Source organism: Maylandia zebra, linkage group LG17 (genome assembly GCF_041146795.1).
Source record: "Maylandia zebra isolate NMK-2024a linkage group LG17, Mzebra_GT3a, whole genome shotgun sequence".
NCBI lineage: Eukaryota > Metazoa > Chordata > Actinopteri > Cichliformes > Cichlidae > Maylandia > Maylandia zebra.
This window is the reverse complement of record NC_135183.1, coordinates 26,277,173-26,300,979: the sequence shown is the minus strand read 5'-3', so window position 1 is coordinate 26,300,979 and position 23,807 is coordinate 26,277,173. Positions and strand designations below refer to the sequence as shown.

General features: G+C 39.6%; 2 protein-coding genes across 2 annotated transcripts; one reads left to right on the top strand and one right to left on the bottom strand.

Annotated features, from left to right (window-relative positions):
- Positions 1-5,626: 5,626 nt before the first annotated feature.
- si:ch211-214j24.14 (uncharacterized) lies at positions 5,627-11,362 on the bottom strand. The gene is made up of 3 exons (XM_004548349.6): positions 10,636-11,362; positions 10,403-10,540; positions 5,627-6,812 (listed from the first exon to the last, which is right to left on the bottom strand). Exons 2-3 carry the CDS (start codon positions 10,445-10,447, stop codon positions 5,934-5,936), a joined length of 924 nt encoding a protein of 307 aa, XP_004548406.2. The 5' UTR covers positions 10,448-10,540; positions 10,636-11,362; the 3' UTR covers positions 5,627-5,933.
- A 2,411-nt stretch (positions 11,363-13,773) lies between these two features.
- Positions 13,774-23,728, top strand: atp6v1e1b (ATPase H+ transporting V1 subunit E1b). Its single transcript, XM_004548350.5, has 10 exons — positions 13,774-13,926; positions 14,053-14,114; positions 16,320-16,385; positions 18,655-18,764; positions 19,020-19,086; positions 19,192-19,281; positions 20,385-20,453; positions 20,657-20,751; positions 20,865-20,952; positions 22,914-23,728. The coding sequence occupies exons 2-10, from the start codon at positions 14,082-14,084 to the stop codon at positions 22,974-22,976; spliced, it is 681 nt and encodes a 226-aa protein (XP_004548407.1). The 5' UTR covers positions 13,774-13,926; positions 14,053-14,081; the 3' UTR covers positions 22,977-23,728.
- The last annotated feature ends 79 nt before the right edge of the window (positions 23,729-23,807 follow it).

Sequence of the window (23,807 nt, the reverse complement as noted above, 5' to 3'; positions counted from 1 at the left end):
TATGCTTAAATACATGCAAATGATGCTGGCATGTTATCATGCTGAACCATAAACAGTTTAAACAATAGATGTACCTACAGCACTGTGCGAATCTCTTCAGCTAACTCTCATTTCTCTGCATATTTTTTCCAAGGAGTCAGACTTTCTTTTAAGGTTTTTACACCTAACTGAAAAAACCTTAGCAAAGAACCAATTTTAAAATGTATCTTTAGGCACTTTGTTACCAGCAGTTTGCTGTGAATCTGCGAGGAATTCTAGATGCAACACAGGTTGACAGGCTTAAAATATTTTCTGTGTGTCAATAAGGTGATTCTCAAAGAGCCATTAGCTAAACACTTGCCATATCTCATCATCATGTATCCTTAAAAAATGTGAAAAAACAAAACTTGTGTCCGCGCTGTAACATTTGTTTTTGCATTTGAAGAAAAGCGCTGACACGGGGCCTGAGAGATGGATCTGACCTTTCAGCTGATCCATCTACAAAATAAGGTCTGTAAAACAAGGTGGAAGCTCTGTCATGGTTTGGGAATGCAACATAATCTGGAAAGCCTCTGTTTAGCAACAGCTTCATATTTCAAAATGACAATGATCCCAAATACGCTGCCATTGCAGTAAAGTCTCATTCACGGATTGGCCTCCTCAGAGTCCAGATCCCAATATTATTAATGCAGTGTGGGATCATCCTGACAGAGAATAGAACAAAAGGCAGCCAACATCCAAAGAAGAGCTTTGAATATCCTTCAAGAAGCCTGGAGAACAGTTCCTGAAGGCTACTTAAAGAAATCAGAAGAAAGCTCACTAAGAGAGTTCAAGCTGTGTTGAACTCTGTTAGGCAAAGGCGGTCACACCTTGTGTTAATTTTCCAGCTGGTTAGAATTGTAAAAATTCTGTTATTCCACATATGACTGCACACTTCATTAACTTCCTAAAACCCAAACTCTTCCACGGCATGCATTTTTAATTTCTCTTTGATATTTGGGCTGATTGGGACCCGATGAACGTAAAAACAAAGAATTACCAGATTTTTTTCTTTTTACCTGATTTTTTTGTTTCTAAGAAAAATGAGAGCCACATATTCGTTTAAAATTTCGATAGACCAGTAGCAGTGTAATGTACTCATAAGTGGATATCAGGCCCTTGTAGAGCAAAATGGAGTATTTTGGTCTAAATAACCCAAAATGTGATGTCTACAAATGTGGACGCCAGGTCCTAGGAGGTTAAATCACTGCAGAGTACTGCAAACGCCAGTGTTAGAAGTAAGTTCTCCAGACTGTCCATTAAGCCAAAACACAGCACCTTCTCTATATAGTCATCTGCCAGGTATCATCATTATCATCATTATTATTATCATCAATATTTCTTAGTCTATATTCTGCCTGTAGTCTTTTACATTGTTTTCTTGCGTTCTTTATCAACTAGTCAGTTATATCCATATATAGCATTTGTTCTTGTTTTATACTTGTGCATATATGCTGTTATGCTTTGTTCCATACATTTGTATATTTAGATTGTTATTCATGAGAATTGTGAGATACTAATATGGTGCTAATGACACAATAATACTTAAATAATTGTTCTTCTTTTACTCGTTACAGATTAATCTGTGTGCATTTTTAATGTTCCCTTTATATTGTGAATTCTTCTAGCTTCAGTAATCCTGAAAATTTGCAACAATTTAAATATTTATTCCACTACTCTCTGTTCTTTCTCAAATAGCTAAAAGCGCTCCACCACAATCTTTTCTGTTCTGTTCTACAGAACAAAATCACTCCACAGTGACAGTGTAAGCAACAGCTTACCTGTGTAAATGAAAGAAAGAAAAAATATTTATTATATACTAAACTGAACAAAGTGTTTCAGTTTTATGATGCAAACCTTTTTCTTAATGTGATACCAGTTTTGTAGATATTTTGCTCCCATTTTAGGATGTTCAGAAATCTTCTATCAGATCAAAATGTTTTATCATGTATTTATCGTTGTGCAATTGTAGTTAACGGTGGATGTTATTGTTGTGTTGCCTGTGTTTTTGGATGGAAGAGTGTGAAAGACATACAAAGGCAGGGAGAGGGAGATGGAGGTTCGATTGTGAAGGTGTTGCAGTATGTTTTTAGGCAGAGCAGAGCTAGGCTGCAGCGGTATCTCTCCAAACAAAGAAGCACTTTCCTTCCCCTTCTCAATTCAATAGCTGCGTGCATGTCTGCACCAGTGTGGGAACGGCAGGTTAACCACAACACAGTCAGTACCATTGTTCTTCTTTATTTACTGGCACTCCATGAAAATCAAGAAGTGGTAAAGCCAGGCATGCATAATTATACTATTAGACTGAAAGCTGCTGTGACCGCAGAGTTGTAATTATTATCTATGCACTGCGATCATGTTTGTATAATGGGTGACACATTAGCAGAGAGACAAAGCTCGTTCTGAGACTTTTAGTGTTTTAGTGTTAAAGTTTAAACAGGGTTCATGTTTTTTTTCTTTTTGTTTGTTTTTTGACAGGCACCTTTACCTTTTCGCTCATTATGGTTTAGATAAAACTCTTTAAGACTTAATATCATGTGGATTCTACATGGGTAAGCACAAAACATCACACTTCTATACTGACAGTCTGTCCTTTGAATTAATGTGGAATAAAATGTCATAAATAAACGTAAATATCTACTCCTCAAATGAAGCTGGTATTTGTGTCGTGGCTTATTTTCTAAAGGTCTGCATCGGTGCGAACAGGCCAGCAGATGGCAGAATAGAGCAGTAAATTAAATACATAAGGAGAACTGGAAAACTTCTAACTCTCTTTTTGTTTGTTGATCCAGCACTCAAGAGGTTTAATGTTTTAAACGTGATAGATATGCTCTTTGAGGGTCAAAAGATCAAAACTGGGATAAAATTATAAATATTATATTTTATTGCTGTACATACATACATACATACACTCTTTTCTGAGGTTTCTAGTATTTCTCAACCTTCTCGTGTTCCTCCTTCTTGTCATTCAGAACCGCTACATCTATCACTATCACAGACTGCAAAAGTCTTGAGGAGCCCCGCTTTTCTTTATAGTTCATTTCCATCTAACTTGTATTTTTTAAGTGGCCTTGAGTTCTTCAGGTTTTCTGAAAATCTTTGGACACTGGTTGTTTTCTCATTCATTCATTTTCCATTCAGTCCTTGTACGTGACTATTTTCAGACATTGTTTTTTGTTTGTTAAGCAACTTAACACTAACATATAACTCTAACTAAAGGGATGAACCAGCGGTATGTCTACACATAACAGACAACTTTGCAAAGAACAAATTTTAAATTGTACCTTTTAGACATTTTGTTAGAAACAGTTTGCCACAGAAACACAGAGACTATTTACATTTTTTTTTAGTTGAATCTATGAAAAAATTCCAATTATATCACTAACAAGGTGATTCTCAAGATATACTTGGTATATCTCAGCACGGTGTGCAGTTTCTCCTTAAAGCATTTGAGGTAACTGGACAAATGTAGGACAAAAAAAACCAAGTGGCAGGTATGTATATATATGTGTGTGTGTGTGTGTGTGTGTGTGTACACGTGTGTGTGTGTGTGTGTGTGTGTGTGTACACGTGTGTGTGTGTGTGTGTGTGTGTGTGTGTGTGTGTGTACACGTGTGTGTGTGTGTGTGTGTGTGTGTACACGTGTGTGTGTGTGTGTGTGTGTGTGTGTACACGTGTGTGTGTGTGTGTGTACACGTGTGTGTGTGTGTGTGTACACGTGTGTATACGTGTATACGTGTGTATACGTGTATGTATATACGTATGTATGTGTATATACATACAACTCGCATATAACTCTAAATCTACAGTAAACAAACTTTATGACTAAATTGTCACAATTCAAGAAGCCCGGGGAACTATTCCTGTGGACAACTTACAGAAATTACAAAAAAAATAGCACTCAAGATGTACTGAAGAATAAAAGTGGTCATGCCAAATATAGACTTTGAAGCTGGTTAACATTGTGCAAACTGTTAGAATTGCTGTATATCCTGTATTTCTATGTGTGCCTGCACATGTTTCAGTTAATTGTAAGCATCATATAAAGTAAATGTGTGGTGGCAAACTTTTCCCAGTGCTTTAGAGAATCAAAAACTGTTTAAAATACCTGAAGTGAACATGATGAAGTCTGTGAAGGTCCTCAGTCATCCAGGTTATGGTAGTATAAGGCCCTCGGAAAGAAAAGCGGCTGGACCAGAAGAGTCCAGACGCTTTTCAATACGGTGCATTACAGTGCATTACCTACACATTACTAGTTAGCATATTACTAGGTAAAGCTTTAAAATAAATAATACGGAGTACAAAATGCAATGTTTTCACACAAAATTATCAGAGTAACAGCTTGAAATTGTGATATTTAGATACAACGAATCTCTTTTCAAGTTCAAGTTCAAGTTCAACTTTATTGTCACTTCAACCATATACAGTTTAAAAATACACAGTGAGGTCGTATCCATGCTCTCATTCAGTGGTGTTGGGGATTGAAATATTAACAGTACTGTCATGGTCCTGGGTCGTGCGACCCAGTGTTTTGTGTTTAGTCTATTTTGATGTTTATTGTTTGTTTAGGTTTAGGTTCATTAAGTTATTCCAGCTCATTTGTAATTATATTACCCTTGTATTAAGCCTCCCTTGCCCTTCATGTGTTTATGTCTGTGTGTCTTGTGTTGTCAAGTTCATGCTGTCGCTTCTGTCATCTTCCCCTGTACTCCGTCTCCCTGGTTTGTGCGTCTACCTGTCATGAGTCATGTCTGCATGGTTATGTTTAGTTCATGTCATGTCTAATCTCCATGTTTCCTGTTTTACTTTGAAAGTCTGTATTCAATGTCAGTGTATTTAGTTTCACCTCTTCTGTCCTGTCGTCAGGTTCATGTGTGTCAGCTGTGCTCCCATGTGTGGCCACGTCCCCTGATCATCCCTCATGTGTATTTAGTCTCTGTGTTTCATTTAGTCTGTGTCGCGTCGTCTGTGTTCTCACCTCCATGTTTTCACGGTCAGTCCTTTCAGTGATCATCTTAGTCTCTGAGTTTTCTTAGTTTGTCACAGTATTAGTTTTCCCAGTTTAGTTATAGTCTAGTCACGCTATCCCTGCGTTGTTTATACACTTTGTCTTCAGCCATAATAAAGGCTCGCTTTCTGTTAAGTTCACTCCCGTCTACTCACTTGTGTACGCACCTGGGTCCATTACACACACCACTGCATGGTCTGTCTCTGCAGACCGTGACAAGTACTCTACATGGACTGTTCTGGTGGGGAGTACTGGTGGTGTGGGTGTGATCATAACCTGCCTTCAATATAGACATATGCCTGGACAGAGCGATACATGGCATGCAGGAACATGCAGAAACATAAGTAAAAGGGCTTTGACTGCAGGCTTTATAGATGTTGTGCAGAAAAACTTTTATGGCAAAAACGTTTGTGAGATGCTGATGCAGTTTTTGGGCTTTCAGTCCAATCGCTGCTGCCCTGTACTCTGAAACTTTCCATTTAGTGTGTAATGTTTATGATAATGTGCTTTTCAGTGTTGCTAAAACAATGACAGTACTATTTACAGAGGAAGTGGCATTTTGTCTAATATGGTGAAGTAATGACACACACGCACAAAGAAACCCTTCAAGTATGGGGAAGTTTAAAATTGCACTTAAAGTGATTTGTGTATTTCAGGTTACATTTTATTGGATACATTTCCTCAGAGATCAAACAGAAAAACAAAGGCCACAAGCTCTGCTGTGAGCTGAGGTAGCACAAAACGAATTAAAAAACATCAGATCAGTGTGTCTAATTAGCAAACAGCGTTAGAGAGTAAAATCCATTAATTGGATAGTGATGTGGTGGAATATTTAGTTTGGAATAGATTTAAAAACAAGAGAAAAAATGTGCTGAAAGGTGGTTTGGGGGATTCAGAGAGAGGTTTTCTACTTTCTGCAGTACATCACTGCACTATATGCCACCACTCCCACAACTGCTACTAATGCAGCGCCTCCATAAAGCAGCTCGGTGGAGCTCAGAGGTTTGGTCTTGGGAGCAGTTGGCCGTGGCTGCAGCTTCTCTGCAGGCTCCTTAACTGAATGTTTATCCACGTCTGTGAGGGGGATCTGTGAAAACTGTTGTTGCCCGACACTTGCTGCTGGAGGCTCCGGTGCAATTGGTGCTAGAATAGAAGGAGGGTGGAGGCCCTGAATGGAATACAGCTCCTCTACTTCAGATGTTGTGGTTGAAGGGACTGGGGTGGATGTTGTGGAGGGGGGGTCGAGCTTAACAATAGGCAGAGGAGGCAAGGCCATCGGGGGAACCACGTGCCTGAACTCTCCTGGCTCACGCTCCATATAAGGCTCCTCTGCTGACACCAGGAGCTCCTGAGTTTCTGGGGCCTGGAGGTCCTGCTCCTCTTCCCTGAGTGCCACCAGCTCCCTCTCCCCACCCAACACACTTAACATACTTGTTTGCATCTCCTCATCTTCTTCCTCCTCTTCCTCTGCTCGCTTCCCTTTCTTCTCTGCCTCCTCAAGCATCTCAGCCTCGTCCCGCTCCAGGTGGACCATGTCAGAGTTGGAGGAGTGGTTCTCCTCCCCTGTCAGAAGTGTCCCGTCACTGCTGTCGAGGCTCTTGGTGTCCTCGGGGTCTACATCGCCCATTGTGGACCAGGACTCTGCCAGCAGGCTCTCACTCTGCCAGCGTGCAGGAGTTTCTGCCTGAGTCAGCAGTGCAGCAGAAGCAGGGATGAGGGTCTCTCTGCCTCCTCCATCCCCCCTGGTGGGCTCGAGTGGGGCCTTTCCCTCCAGAATGAAGGCTGGCTGCAGAAGGGACAGAGAAGATCGCAGGTGGGACAAAGATTCAGGTAGACTCACCAAACAATCACACCAGGGTCAAAATTTTGTATAAACATGGAAAGAGGGATATTCTATATCTTTTATATTATTTATGGTATAACTTTGGGCCCCAAAGTACCAACTGAGAATCATTTAAACATAAAAGCCTGAGTATTGATGGTGACCATGTTCAACCCATTACACCCGCAGCGTACCCATCTTCTGATGGGTGCTTCCAGCAGGCTTAGATACCATGTTACAAGGTTCAAATGATCTCAAGCAGGTTTCTTGATGATTCAGTCATAAGATCTCAATCCAATCGAGCACTGTTGGGAATGCGGTGGAACAGGAGATCCACATCATGGAGGTGTAGCCAACAAATCTGCAGCAACTGTGTGATGCTATCATGTTAATATGGAGCAGAATTGGTGAGGAGTGTTTACAGCACTTAGCTTGATCCGCACCACAAAGAATTAAGTTAGCTCTGAAAACAGGCTCCCACAAGGTGTACCTGATAAAGTGGATGGTGAGTATATGACGCATTGAAAATAAAACAGGACTTAAAATAAGTGCATTGAAATCCCATGTTAATCACTGATAGGGTCTCTTCTTCAGAAGTGTATTTACCTTCAAGTACATTTTGCTTAGGAAACCTTTGTGTTTTAATAAAACCGTAAATCCAGCACAACCCTTGTGTCTACAATATTTGTCTTAAGTGGTGGTAATTCCTACGTTTATTCAGCTTTACTTGTTCTGAATATGCCAAAAGTCATACTCAAGATCAAGACAGTAGTTTTTTCTTTTTGAGTTGTAAACAAGTCATGAAGGTGCTAATGTTAGACATAACTTTATTTTCTTTACTTCAAAGGACAAAAATACCTCCACTTCCAGGCCTGTGATGCAAAATGTTACCAAGAGGACTGTGCTGATTACATATTACCTCAGTTATTTTCAGATTAGCACCTCGTGTCTCAGCTTAAATCACAAAATTTGTGCTCACTGTTCTGGATGCCTTTATTTAGAATTTAGAATCACAATTCTTCCACTGTGTGCACCCTTAAAAGTCTGTGTGGTGGTGGTAGTACGATAAAGGACACCTACAGAGAGACTACAGTGCATGCTGCTACAGGCCAGAAAAGCACACACTGCTCCAAGTGGGTCCCACTTTTTGGAAAACACAGCCTCATGTCTTCACAAAGACATGTAGTTACTGATACTCTGCAGCACAGCCACAGAATCCCCTCATGGCTGCTACTGTTACAGATTTTACATGTCTGTGCTCTCATTGACATGAGTGAGGGTTGTGATTGGAAAAAGTTGCTCACTAGCTTGTCGTTATTGCAGCAGTCTGTGGCTATCTATAGCCTCGACCTGCATATCTTACTATGTTTAGACACTGTATACATCTCCATCTGTCACCCGAGAGTGGCAGCTCTTTTAGTGATTTCACATGGCATGAGAATAGGGCGAGAGTAGTGACACGAAATGGAAACGATTATGTCGCAGTCTACCTCTAAATTTAAAGGAAATGTTAATATATAATCATATGAAATCAGAATTTTGGAGAAAATATACATTTTTGATAATGGTTAGCACTGTTGTGTACGCATGCATTCAGCCCGAATGTGCCACATAGACTGAAGGTGACCCCCCTGTTCCCAGCTCAGCTTCGCCTGCACAGATTTGTCACCCTCATGCCAGTCCCAGAATAGATATTTTTAGCACGTCTGTGTGATGTTGTATCACATTTACAACATGTGGCCTGTCTGCGTGTCTCGCTGATTTCAGAACATACCTCTTAATGAGCCTCTAACAGTCGCTCTACACCTTGAATTTGTTATATTAGTTCTTAACACAGTATTACATGTTGCGGATCGCTGTAGAGAAAAACAAATAGAGGTAATTAGCGATGCAGAAGTTAAAATTTGATTCAGTTTTAGTAGAAAAGCTGAGGAATTTCCTTCAGTTGATATCTTTACAAAGGAGGCCTATCAAATGTCATGTTTATTATACCGTAATATGACTTCAATAAGGAAATTGTGTAGTGGTTCAGCTGAGTGTTGTTGTCTCATTGTGTTTCTCAGCCATTAGCTGGTAAAACGTATCTCCCACAGTACAAGAAATAAAATTATAAGATAAGATAAGTATCAATCCTGAGGGAAATTCTTACAGTCAATAACAATAGAACCAAGAGCAGAAACACGAACAGTGTGGAGTCACAGAGAGTAAAAACAACAACAAAAAAAACCCCTCAACTGCTAAAAAACAAGGTGCTGAAAAGAATAACATTATGAAAAATAAACATAAATACAAATATGATCATTAGTAATAAGGTTAACACAACTTGCAAATGCAAATAGTATTATTGTAGTAATAATCCTCCTATCTGGTAAAGAACATGTGTTTTATTTAAAGATTGCTTCACTGTTGCTGCTTTAAACGCACATACCTGCAGTTCAAAAACAAGACAGTTTCTTTTGTGTTGCCTCACAGAGGAAAGGCCTTTCCTGTCTGTTATGCAACAGCTTGTAACTTTTTTGTGCAATAAAACCTCTGACTGGGTAAAAACAATAGGAGCCTTTTAGGCAATGGACAAACTTTTTCATTTTAGAGGAGTACCCTCACTGCTGATGTATTTCTTGAGGCATTTATTAGGTTTTGGGGACTAAAATCCTTTATGTTGGGCTGGATTGTCTTTTTTGTTCTTGTGGACAGTCTGCTTTGTAGTAATAAACACCATAAAATGAATAAAATTGTAAGTTCATATATTACACACATTAGTTTTTATCATAACAAAAGCTACAGTGAGCTTTAAAAACATTAGAAGCCAACCAGTTTATTGTTAAAGTGTATTGGTATTGATATTGATATACCTTTATTAGTCCCACAAGGGGAAATTTCATAGCAAATATCTATTTGACTTGGCTCTCCTCTGGAAACAACACCTCTTCTTCGTTAGATGGGGTCAGAAGGAAGGTTGTGAAGGGCTCGTCGGAATGGCCTTTGTTCCTTCTTTTGGTCCAACTTGATAATCATTCAAGCTGGTGCCAGTGGCAAAGCTCACCATTCTTTTTTTATTAACCTTGCTGAGGCTGCCTAAACCAACAAAACACTGCAAAAGTTAGAGTCAGAACTAAAGAACAAAAAAGAATAATAAAAAGTTCAAAGAGTGAGCTTTCAACCCTTCAACTCCACCCCTTCCTTAGAGAGCAAACGCCATCCAGACGTCCTAGTTGCCATATTTCCTCACACAGACACTGTGGCTCTGCGGGCCTGTGCAGCCTTAAAGTTGACCACACAAAAATGTTAAGCCCTGCATGCACACAGACAGACAGCAAAGCTCATTTGTGTCCTTACTTGCTGCTGTGTGCTCCACCTTTCCTTACTGTCCTACTTGAGTAATTGGATTCCCATTGATCCTATCCTAGCTCTAACAGACTTGTGATAAAGCAAATGCTCAGGGAGATTTAAAGCACTCTTTCTGTACAATGCACAATGGGGGCAGAGTGATATTGCATATTCACAAAAGGTCAGCTTTCAATGTCAAAGTTGAAGAGTGAGCTGATAAGACACACCTCCTGTCCATTTCGCTGTCTTGTATTTGTCCTTCCTGCAATCATCCTTCTAACGCTCACAGCATTAAAAGACGCACTCGGCCCCCAAAATCAAATCACAGTCTTAATTCAGAGCACAGTACTCCTTCACGTTTGATCCTGTAGAGGAGTCCAAGATTTATTTTCTGCAAGTTTAAAAAAACGAGAGAGAGAGAGAGAGAGAGAGAGAGAGAGAGAGAAAGATCCAAGCATACCTGTGTCCTCTCGATGAGCTGCTAGATGAGAGATCAAAGTGTGATGTGCATTCAGACACAAATTCACAAATCAACAGATAGGCAGACATGCATGCTGGAGCTGGCACAGGAGTAACAAGGTAGGCAAGCTGTGCAAAAGTCTCTCTCTCCCCCTCCCTCCTTGTCTAGCTCTCTCTCTCTTTTTTCTCTCTCTCTCTGAGCCACCCTACTTCCCAAATCCATCACATAAGAGCTGGCTGGAGAGGAGTCAGCAGTGACTTCACTGTGAAGCAGGATAAATGTTGTAAGTCAGCTGACTCTGACTCTGAATTAATCAAGGTGTGAATCTTCGTGTTTGCGGTCTCTAAAGGTTGGCAGATGTTAGCGTGAGTAGCATTCGCTTAGGTCAACAGTCTGTGGACTTTTTATGTTCACTGTCCAAACAGCAGATTATCAGTCAGCTCACAGTGTGCACAGCAGGAGCACAGAATGGAAAATGCACGTCAGATGGGGAGAAGAGCCATTTTTAAACCAGAACTTTCCAACTTCTAGTTCCCCCTGCTGGCAAGACACTTCATAAAAGAAGGAGCAACTCCACCAACATGTTTTATTTATTTATCTGCCTTGCACTTATTCTTTTTAACTGTATATATGCCACTCTGCACTCTCAACTACCCCGTGGGGATAAATACAGTTATCTAAATCTGAAAACTATAGCTTTACATTTTAAAACGGAACTCAAGCTCTGTATTTATAATTATCTTGTTTCATCCTCTCATTTCTTCTGCTTTCTCTCTGCTGTTAAACATTTATACAAAGAAAGCAAAATACCACAATAAAGTCTTAATTTTATTCTACAGAGGTATGTTTGAGTTGGTTTGGAAATAGGATGTTAAAGTTGGAACTGCCAGGCAAGAAGAAAAGAGAATGCAGTGAAAGAGGAAACAAAGCGGGTTAGTATGGCACAGGAGAATGCCAACAAAGAAGACCACAATTAAAACCTGAGATGGTTTTCCAACAGTCTTGAAGGAGTTCCCAGAGATGCTGAGCACTTGGTAGCACTTTTGCCTTCCCTCTGAGGTCCATCTCACCCCAAACCATCTCAATTGGATTTAAGTCAGTTGACTGAGGAGACCAGGTCATCTGGTGCAGCACTCCATCACTCTCCTTCTTGGTCCAATAGCCCTTATGTCACAGAGTAGGAATTTGTATTTGCCTTTTATAATTGGTTTTATTCTGATTTTAGTGTTTTTTTTATCAGTGTAGTTTTTATTTGCATGATTTATTCTGTTTGTATTCCATGTTTTTATATGACATTGTTTTAATCCACTGTGGACTGGCTAGGCAAATTGGCTGATAGCGATCACTTGCTGAGGCATGGGTGTGTCCCGAGGTGGCCTATCAGCTGTTTAAAGGACCTATTAAAAGTGAGCTGGCTGACCACTAATGGAGAGAGGCCCCACATATGAAGAGGAATGCGTGAAGGCGAGTGTGGAAAAGAGGGACCAGCTGCCTGATCGTAGCGTGCGACGGCTCATTTGGAGATGGACCGGTTCCGACAGCAGGGCAGAGGTACACCTCTGCCTGCATTTGTGAATAGTGTCTCCACTGCTGTTCACCAGGTGCAGTCGTGTTGGGAGAGGGTCGCCATGGCCATTAGCCAGGTCAGCTTCCGGGACGATGGTTCTGGCCAGTAAATGTTTACTTAAAGGGCGAATCCACGAGGGGAGCCGCGGTGGCATCGAGCGACAGTGTGTGAGCTGGGCTGGTATGTGACAAGCTAAGTGGAGGGACGAGACGGGGATAGGAGGCTTCTCCTTGTCTGCCTGGGACAAGGCTGGCGTGGTCCCCGCTTTGGAAGAGGAATTTTTGTCCTGCTCATGAACACATAAGGAACATTCATCCTGGGTTGTGGGTCAGTTGCATCGTGGGACTGGGTGGGATTTTAGATGCATGAAGAAAATTGTTGTCATATTAGGCAATTAGGCAGTTTCGTTGTAGCACTTGATGGTCTTTGGGACTGCACTTGGGGACAGATTCAGAGTTTTAGCAATTTTCCAAACTGACTGACCTTCAGTTCTTAAAGTAACAATGGACTGTCATTTCTCTTCCTTTTTTTTTTTTTTTTTTAAAGCTTAGAGTTCATATAATAACAAGAATCAAATTTCAAATAATGCTGCCAGCTGTGTACCAACCTGACTTCTGTCCCAACCCCATTAAAAAGGTCAAGAAATTCCACAAATCAACCCTGACAAGGCACACCTGTGAAGTAAAAACTGTGACTACATCATGAATTCATTCAATTCATTCAATTCATTGAGAAAAGGCCAAGGGTTTGCAGCACTGGCAACAAAGCAAATGGTGGCTACTTAGAGGATTCTCAAATATAAAACATATTTAGAGTTACTTATCAATTTTTTTTCTTTGCTACATTGTTCCATATATCTTGTTTTATATATTTGATGTCTTTGGTATGTGTCTACAGTTTAGAAAGTAGTAAAAATAAAGAAATGAGAAGGTTTGTCCAAACGTTTGACTGGTAGTGTATATTCGAAAACATAACTCCTATTTTGGAATATTGAAGATGCCATAGTGTGATATAGATACGAATAAAGCTAATATAAAGAATATATCATTATATGATTTGTGTTTTCTTACTTCCCCCAGGGAATATAAAGGTATTTACTTTCCTCATTTCAGCATAGACAAATACAGTTATAGTAATATTCAGTAATATTGTAGAAATAAACAACTCTAAATAACCTTTTCATATAATTTAAAACAGCTGTAGTAGCAGGCTAATAAAATAAAAAACAAAAACAACCAGAATACAGATAAGAACTTTATCCTGAGAAAATCCTAAGGGAAACTACTATTAACACAGTAAATGTAGTAAAACAACTACAAACAATATTATTATGAAATACATAAACATTATTATATGAATAAAATATAACAAATATAACATTTTAATTGTTACATCAACTCAACCTTAAACCTTTTTTTAAACTGTAGCAATAAAGATTTTTGTTAAGAGATAATGTACAGAAATAAATATATGTACATTTTCTAACTTAAAAACTGATAAGTTATAGTTACGTTTATACTTCACTGTGTCCGTGACACGTTGAAAACTGAGTAAACAGCCACTTTTTTCTTTATTCACTCGTCTCGCTCCTTCCTCGCACTTGACGACCTCTTCCGCCGGAAGTAAACATCACGTGACTCTGAAAATCAGCTGATCCTCCGTAGACATCTTTACGAGTCACGACTGCGGCGATTAATTCAAACCGTCTTCTCTGTTGTTCTCGGGTACATAAATGCCGCTTTAAAGCTTAAATGTTGGGATTAATTTCATTTTCTGAGTAATCGCGGTCTCTGTTTCCATTTAGCGGTTTTTATTATTCGTGATTTTTTAATTCTTACTTTCTCCGGCAGGCCCAGGCGGATCTTTGACAACTGCAGCCATGGCGCTGAGCGATGCCGACGTACAGAAGCAGGTAATGAACCGTTTTCACCTATATAAAGACACCATTTTAACGCTTGTTTTCGCTCGTTAACGAAGCGACTCGTTAGCCTGTTACAAACCTGAGAAATACTTTCAGCCGCTGTAGGATTTACAGGAAGTCGGTGTGTCAAAGGAGAATGACATTGAGAGAGCTGCATAAGGGTTAGCACTGAATTAACACACAAACGGCACCTAGAGGACAATATTTGTTCTTTAAAGGGGTGCTTTTTTTTTTTTTACATAAAATTGACACTTGGACCCAAATAAGCCGCTATTTCTGCAGCTGAGACTTAAGGATGTGATACTGAGGGTCATGCATCTCTGCATGATCACATGATGAACACATGCCAAGAAGGAGGAACTTGGAGTGAGTGAGCCACCGTGTTCTCACTGGAAATCTCCTCAAATATGGAAAATAAGTCTAATAAAAAGTTCCCACTGTACACTGCCATGACCAGGGATTTCTATATCAGTTGGCTGTTTGACACACATTAATAATATATTTAATTTTCAACAAATCTTAATATTAGCTACTTTTGCTGTTATTTAAATAGTTTTGAAACAGCAATTAAAGTGGCAATAAAGGGTTATGGGTTAATAAGTTTTTATATGTTATACTTTTATTTGGTGTCAGAAAATATGATAACACATTCTCAAAGGCCAATGTTTTCCCATGTATCATGGGGTACCAAGTCATGAAGCAAAAGTGATAATTATGTGGCTCAGCGGTCATCATAGTACCATTTTGGATCTTATGGCAGGGAAACTCCCCAGTTCTTAATCCCATCGAGGATTGATTCCTAAAAGGCAGGAGGACGAGCGGAACTTTGAGCTCTGATAAGTCAAGAATGGCTCATTGTCAATCAGAGGAGGGTCAACACTGTAAATACTGACACCGTCCAATATGAAATGCTCATGAGTGTCCCTCGCTATATCTTAGAAATGTGTAAAACCATAAGTATAAAAGTTTAAGCACTAGATTGTATGAAACACAGAATTTGTGTGAAGCCATTGTGGAATTTCTAGTAGTGGGCCATCAGAGGGCGACTCTCCTGGCTGCCAAAACCCCCCAAAAAGATTCATGGTTGTATAGAAATCTGTGGGGAAACAGCTCCTATGTGACCTCAGTGGACACTTTCCTGATGACTTCGTGGGCTCAATTCCTAGTTTCGGGTTACATCGAATAATACATGAAGTTCATTATCTGAATTAATAGAGTTGCTGAACAGTGAGCCCGTGGTTTAAAATTATAGTTTTAATTTCCTCAGTGAGATCCATCCCTCGCTCATCACCTGTTTCTTTGCACAGTTGGTAAAATGACGATGTGCAACAAAATTCACAAACATTTTCACTGAAGCGATGGAAACCGCCCTGGCTTAATCTCATCTTTACCACCCCAGTAAAGATTTTAAGATGCCCTCTCTACCCTTAATGATGAATTTTTGATACCTCAGTACATATCTGTAAGGATGTGATTGGAAAACCATTAGAATAGTTTCTGGGTTTATCTAAGAGTAGCTGCATCACTAACTGCTGATGTACACCCAGTCATTTTGTTTGTAAGCAGGCCTGAAATAAGACAGAAACCGCTCAGGTCAGGAAAGGGAAACAAGAGGTATCCCTAATAGGATTCAAAGGAGGAAAGATATAAGAAATCACTGACATTTTGCTTCATGTACACTGAAAAATAACAAAACTCACTGATATCCTGAAGTATTTGTTAGACGTTGTTTTTTGTTTTTTGTTTTTTTTTTGAAGGTGTCTTTTTCCTATCTCAAACCAGAGATGACACACCTCACACAGTAAAATGTACTAATCTTTATGGGATATCTTGATGTTTACCAGACTAATGCTTTGCTATCGTTTTACCAAAAGTTTAATGATGAGTTTCATTTCCAGTGTATTGCATTAGAAAGGAAAGTCACAAGTTGCATTAGGTGCAAATCTTTTTTTTAATGTGAAATAAGCTAAGTATATTTGTCATGAGGGTCTTTGAAGGCTCTGAAAATATCTTCAGATCAACAAAGATCAGATCTAATGTTGTTTAAAGATTAACGTGTATTAGATTTTCCAAAAATCGGATTTGGAGCGAAGTGAAAATAAAAATCAAAGAAGCTGTTTCTATGGGATCTAAATTTTATGGGTTTTTTTATACAACACATGCTTGTTTTTAGTTATATTTTGTTCCCATCCACAGATTAAGCACATGATGGCCTTCATCGAGCAGGAGGCAAACGAGAAGGCGGAGGAAATTGATGCAAAGGTATGAAAACACATCACCACACAGTGCTGTGCACAGATATCAGTAGGGATGGGTATTGATAAGCCTTTAACGATTCCGATTCCATTTTCGATTCTGTTTAACGATTCGATTCCTTATCGATTCTCTTATCGATTCTTTTTTTTTAAAAAGGAGAACACTAAAGTCGATTAGCTTAGAACTGTGTTTTATATCTTCTCTTTGAACAAGATAGAAATTTAGGAGTAACATGGCCTTACAAACCCAACAGTGAGATCTTAAGAGATCCACAGCCTACGGCTCTTCAATGGGGTGTCACAGGGTCCCCAGGAAAAAAAATGTATATGTAAAATAATAAAATAAATATTCTCCTGTAGCAATAACAAAGTTTAACATAAATTATTCTGTAGCAATTACACAAGAATATCCAGTAATGTCCCTGCCTACAATTAAACACATTCACTTACCAAAGTGAAATCGGGGGCATCTGCTGCGGCAAATGGGTGCAAGCCTTTGACCACAAACTTAGACACTGCTGGGTGACATTCGTCTATCCTGGCCTGAAAGGAGACGCTACCGGTAGACTGCAGCGAGAACTGCCAGCATCTGAGCCAGCCAGACTCTGTCTCTCTCATCATGGTTATCTAAATGCAACGCACAGTAATAGCAGGTTTTGTAATAAGGTAAATCGCGCTAACATAATGTGCAATGCTAATTGATTAGTTACCTGCAGTATTAACGGGAGAGGACGTGGAAACGCTACCGCTGCTGCTGGGTTGAGCTTCGCTAGTCCGGAGCGGATCAAAAACACGACATTCGTTGAACGCAATCGCGTGTTTTTTGAGCAAATGCTTTTGCATATTCGTAGTGTTTCCTCCCTTTGATGAAATCTCTACTTTGCAAGTATTGCACGTTGCCCTGTTGTCATCCTTTCTCATAAAGTGTAACCAAACTTTTGAGCGTTTGTGCCGCTCAGGCGCCGTGTTTCCTACTGGGTAAAAGACGCTACTCAACGTGATGACGTCATTCGGGGCGACTGGAATCGATAAGGGAATTGTTTATAAAAGTGGCAAACGATTCCAAGGAATTGAAACAGTGGGAACCGGTTCTCAACAAGAACCGGTTTTCGATACCCATCCCTAGATATCAGGCTGGATAGATTTTATGTCTTTATTCGTGAGTCAAAGCTGAGGAAAGACAGGGAATTGGACTATGTGGACAGACATTAAAGGTCACCTGTAACTTTGTCTTCATGTAATTAATGAACTTAATGTTTAGAAGCATCAGGCCTCCTGGCCCCCATCAGACTGTGTGTCATTACATAGATTTATTTAATTGTTTTGTCTTAAGAGGAGAACAAAAAAGCAACAAACCAGCTAATATATGCAATCAATTATTTTTTAAAATTGCAACGTCCATCAGCGGACAGTGCACGTAGTGAAGGAGGACATGTAGAGGGTTGATGTGACAGAGGGTGGTGGAGAAGGGGGCGGATGATGGGAGAAGTCCAAAGTAGAAGAATATCCATCCATGTTCTGCTGCTTTCCAGATGCTCTCCTCAGCCACACTGTCTTCCAGCCCCCATTACTTGTGGTGTTGGTGTTGCGCCCCCCCCCCCCCCCAAAAAACCTATCTGTAAGGGAGAACTGAGAGACCCATTGGAGGAAGCTCATTCCACAGTTTGTAACTACAAACTTCTATTTTCAGTCGCTACCAGAGCTCGTGACCATACAAGTCACCTGCATCATGTAGCTGAGGGTAGAAACGTGAACAGAGGGGGAAATCGGCATTGTCACAACAGTCATCTTTACTGTGACATTCTTCCAACTCCTCCAATGACCCAGAGTGGGTTCTCCAACTTTTTCCGGATGAGAGCTATGGCCCCAGGCTAGGAGGTTCCTGCTGTAAACCACTTCAGGGCAAGCTGGAGGTCACCTCAGGGGTGATCAGTGCAGCCCTTGTAGACTCCAACACCAGTCAATCACCATTAGGTGGTGCTGATGCTGCATGCTTGCATTACAAGATGATATGGATTGCTCTCATTGTGTCACATATGATGGTCCACAAGTTCCAGCAGCCTCAGGCACTATTTTACAGCAAGGAAAGCTGATTATGAGAAGAGTTGTGTGTGTGTACATATAGTAACCTTCGTTGTTTAGTGAGGTTCCCAAAATATTTTCATGTTTCTCTTACATTATTAGAGAAAAATATTCTTTTTAAATGTCATTCTTTATGTGAAAAAGATTTCTGTTTGCCATGAATTCCTCTGAGCTACCTGTGTCTCTTCCTGCAGGCAGAAGAAGAGTTCAACATTGAGAAGGGCCGCCTGGTCCAGACCCAGAGGCTGAAGATAATGGAGTACTATGAGAAGAAAGAGAAGCAGATTGAGCAACAGAAGAAAATGTGAGTCGTGGCGAGACATCACAGGACACATCGTGCCCATCCCTTCTTTCCTTCCTCCTTTCAATCTGGCCTTTTTAAGAACAAAGAAACGGCTGTAATGTGACAGAGTTTCTGTAATTTTATTTAGCCACTTCACCCAACAGTACCTCCTCTGTGACCTGCCTCGAACAGTGCCAGGGTTAAGAAAAGAGCAAACACAGTCTCACTTTGGGATATAAGCAGGACCAATGTGTGTGTTATTTGTCTGCTTAACAGTCAGATGTCTAACCTGATGAACCAGGCTCGACTGAAGGTGCTGAAGGCCCGTGATGATATGATCTCGGTAAGTCTCTGTCATCAGTTTATATACATACGAAAGATGGGCTGGTTAAATATCACAGCTGAGAGTGCAAACAGAAGAGATCAGGTGTGTTTTTTGTACCCTCAGGAAATGCTGAATGAAGCTCGCCAGCGGCTCGCTAACATTGCAAAAGACCCGGCCAGGTATTCAACTCTTATGGATGGACTGATCTTACAGGTTGGTTTATACTCCGAGGCCTGCCCGCTAACATCCCTCTGACCAATGAAATTTACTCTGTAAAACAAGTTCCATCTGTACTAAAAGATTTCAGCTATTTTAGAGCAGCAGGATCCTCATTTGTGTCCCCAGAATGTGAGAGGGGGGCTGTGACCCTGCCATAATAACATCACTGCACTGTAAACACAAGGATACACACACTCTCAGCATAAAGTCCAAATATGTTTTACCTCTGGCGTGAAAAATAAAACTTTTAATGACATATTAAGTTGATTTCACCGAGTTTTCAGCTTTTTTTTTTTTTTGTTTGTTGTTGTTGTTGTTGTTGTTTTCGTTTGCTTAAATTCAATAATATCAGCAGTTATTAAATAAAAACGGGCCTAACACAGCTACTTAGTTACTGTATATCTCGTAGTTGCATCAGTTATTTTTGGACAGATTGCCTGCCACTGCAATGCATGTGGATCCTTTTAATTATTGTCCTTGTGACTTCAAATTTATGTAATGAGTCACTTCAGCTAATTTATCATAAAATAAATAGATAAATAAAAGACAATGATTTAGCATCTCCTCCTTCTGATTCCAGCAGTGCAGAAAGCTGGGATGATACCTGAAGAGGTGATCTTGTAGAGAAGACCAGCCAGACTTTATGATCATATTAATCTTGTCTGGCCAATCAGATAAGCTAATTATATTCTGTTTAGTAAATATGCGGTGGTATTTCACTAATACAATGGATGTGGATGCAATTAGGTTGTGTTCCTCTGGATAATCCCCTAAGAACACCGTCTCCAGTTTAATTTGTTCTGTAAAAACAGCCCAAACTTCTATAACCCCCCTGGAAATGCCCCTGCTCTTGTTAAATCCCATCTTTTAATTGTGAGGTACCACAAGACACAGGACTATTTATAAAGCATTCAGGTAGCCTCTAGGTATTAATAAACCAGTGTGGAAGCGCCTTAAATATACTTTCTGGAGGGCTTACATTGTGCTGATCCTAAACTTTATTGTATGATACAGAAAGGTTTTCATGATATAAAAATATTTGTCATTCTATGCAGATATTTAAAAACTAAAATAACATAATAACCGTCTCTCATCAGGGGTTTTACCAGCTGCTGGAGCCCAAAGTCACCATTCGCTGTCGTAAACAGGACATACCGCTGGTGCAGGTGAGTAAAACAGAAGGTGTCTCTTTACCCTTTTTACCCTGCAGTGCAGTATCACCTGCCCTGCTGTGGGCAGTGTGGGGAAAACCCAGTTTCAAAGTTATCATGTTTAATGATACGTGTTCAGTTACTGAAGGGAAATTTTGTGCTGATCCAGTTGTTTGTATCAGATGAAATCTCATCCCAAACTTCCTTGTACCCTTCAGGCATCCATCCAGAAGAACATTTCCATATATAAAGCAGCCGTGAAGAACAACATTGAGGTCCGCATTGACCAGGATAACTTCCTCTCCCCTGACGTGTAAGCAGAATCACATTTGAACGACAAACCAGTGATCACTAAGGGGAAGTTCTCTTGAAAACTTAGCCACCTCTTAATTTGAGATCAAAATGTCAAACTTTTTCTGCATGCAGGTCTGGAGGTATTGAGATCTATAATGGAGACGGGAAGATCAAGGTGTCCAACACTCTGGAGAGCAGACTGGACCTCATGGCTCAGCAGGTAGGAAATGCATATCTTATCATTTTATCTTTCTTGTTTCACACATTGTAAATGCACTAGTTTACTCTAACTGCACATTATTCTGTTTATATATAACAAACTTGCATTTTAAATCATCGTCACACTGGTGGCATGGTGTTAAATTCTTAAAATGTACGCAACAGAGAAAAAGTAAAACAGTATTCTTAACATGCATTTGAAAAAATGACTTTGTTTTAATACCAAACTTCATTTTTCAGTGCAATATTTTTTCTGTTTCTGTTTTAAACTTTAAAAAGATACACAATGCTTATGTTCGACGAAATTTGAGGCTTTTAATAAATAAACATTACCTGCTTTGAGACATGTCACTATATTTACCAATATAAAGAGTATGAAGATAGTTACCATCTCGCTGTAGGCTAGTTTTTCATTTTGAAGTTAATATCAGTGTGTTTAAAAGAGGTGAGCAATATTTATTTTTTTTTCTAAAAATTCAGTAAAACTACACTGTAGTCACAGAAAATGGTCTTGCACTTCATCCAGTAACATACTTCTTTTTACTCTGTTTTTATTTAGTGACTTTATGCTATTAACTGTAAATAAAACAGGAAAACAAGTTTTGTAGTGTTTCTTTTTCATTAGTATTTCACATTTACAGAGGTGGCAGAGAGCAGAGTTATGACAGATGGAATATTAAGTCAGTACAGTAGTGGGTGTTCAAGAATATTCCATATATTCTAACTTCGATTTTAGTAATTTGCTGAATCAGCTTGTTAGGTGACAGAAAAGTTGAGGATTGTGCAAAAGTCTTGAGCCACCCATTTTTCTTTATGTTTTGCTTTTAAGGAGCCACAGTTCTCCAGGCTTTCTGAAGTTCTGTCAAAGCTTTGCTTTGGACATTGGAAGCTTTTTCACTCATTTTCAGTCCTGCACCTGACAACGTTTTGTTTTTTTGTTAAGCCACTTAACAAGAATCTGTGAATCACACATAAGAAGGACACCTAACCCAAGGGAAGAACCAGTGTTGTCTGCATATAACAGATAAACGATGTAGTCCCAAATAACAGTCTCAAGGTGCTTAATATTAAGAAAGAGAAACTGAGAAAAGGTTGAGTTATGCCAAATTACTCAAGAGCTGGACTGAAAATCCAGTGGCAACAGGTCTTATGGAGGTGAAGCCACATTTAAAATTTTTGGTTTAAATTGTATCGTATATGTCCGGAGGAGGTCGGGAGAGAAGTACAACAGAGTGTCTACTGCCGTCTGTAAAGCACAATGAAGGTTCTGTCAGTGGTGTTGGAGTTCTATTTAAAATTGATGCAATTATGAATGCAGAAAAGTAGAATCAGATTTTGATCCACCATCCAGTACCATCTGAAAGCATCTGACCGGCAACAGCTTCATTTTTCTACATGACAATGATCATAAACACACAGCAAAAACAAACCTGGATAGAGAAGCACACAGTGGAACATTTTCAGTCATGGATCAGACTCCAGAGTCCAGACCTCAACGTTATTAAAGCAGTGTGGGATCATCTTAACAGCCAACATCCAGAAAAGAGCTTTAAGTGTCCTTCAAGAGGCCTGGAGAACTGTTCCTGAAGACTTCTTTAAAGAGAGTTGAGGCTGTGAAGAAGAATAAAGCTTGTCACACTAAATACTGACTTTCAAGTTTGTTGTACAAACTCAGTTTTTACCTTATTTACTGTATTTCCACCTTTTTTTTTTTTTCTTTTTTTTTTTCTTTTTTCTGGATCAATATAAAGAAATTAGGAGGGGCTCAAGATTTTTGCACAGTACTGTAGTTAGTTCTAGCTGTACTTTCTCAAATGTACAAGGAGTAAATTGAACGTCTTCTCATTTTAGATGTTTGGTCATTCAATAAAAATGTAAATGTCTCCTCTCGGGGTTTCTGTTTTATAAAGAAAGTTACTCTGAGATGATGGTTGTTGGCTTATCCTGTCACTCTGTTTGCAGATGATGCCTGAAATCCGAGTGGCTCTCTTTGGTGCCAACCCAAACCGCAAGTTTATGGACTGAGAACCTCTGCTGTACGAGAGAGAGAGAAACACTCCTTTTAATTTTTTATTTTGTCATATAAAAGACGTCATTCCTTTGTCTGTGAAATTTCTGACGCAAAAAAGATGTTGTTGTGTGATGTATTGCTGTATTTTTTTTTCTGTGCATTAAGGGACATGATAGATGCTGCAACTCAACATTACAGATGTGTACAGCTGTAAGCACTGGTTTGCTCTGCTGCTCCCATTCATGGGCCTCAGTTTACACTGATCAGTCAGGGAAGACGGGATCGAGTGACTGGCTGGATGTTAAACAAGTTGTCCTCTAACTGGATTAGTTTCATGACAAACATAGCATCTGTGTCACGGTTTTCCCAGTTTCATTACCCTCTGCACCACATTTTTGGTTGCATGGAGCATTGTGTTGATAATAGGTGTCTGCTCCAGCCAATCGCACATATATATACATATATAGGCTCGCGCACACACACAAAAATGGAATCCATAGAAACAAAACTGAAGGTTGGATATGATCTTAGAGTTAATTTATTCCTGTTACATCAACTGTACCTTCTCCTCCTGTCATGAATTAAAGGAGTGGCTGATATCATTCCAGAGGGTGCCCTGTATGTATATGAGGTTTCCAGATTAAATTATATGTATGTGTGTGGTGGTTGTTTGTTTTGATTTCTCATCTTTTTTCTTTTTGTTTTTTGATTGTCTCAAATTCAAAATGTTTTATTGTGGGAATGTGTATAAAGTATAAAATCTGAACCATTAGTATTTCCTCTCTTCTTTTTGACTCGCACATTGTTCTCGCAGCTGAATGATCTCCAGTCTTTCCCATTTATTT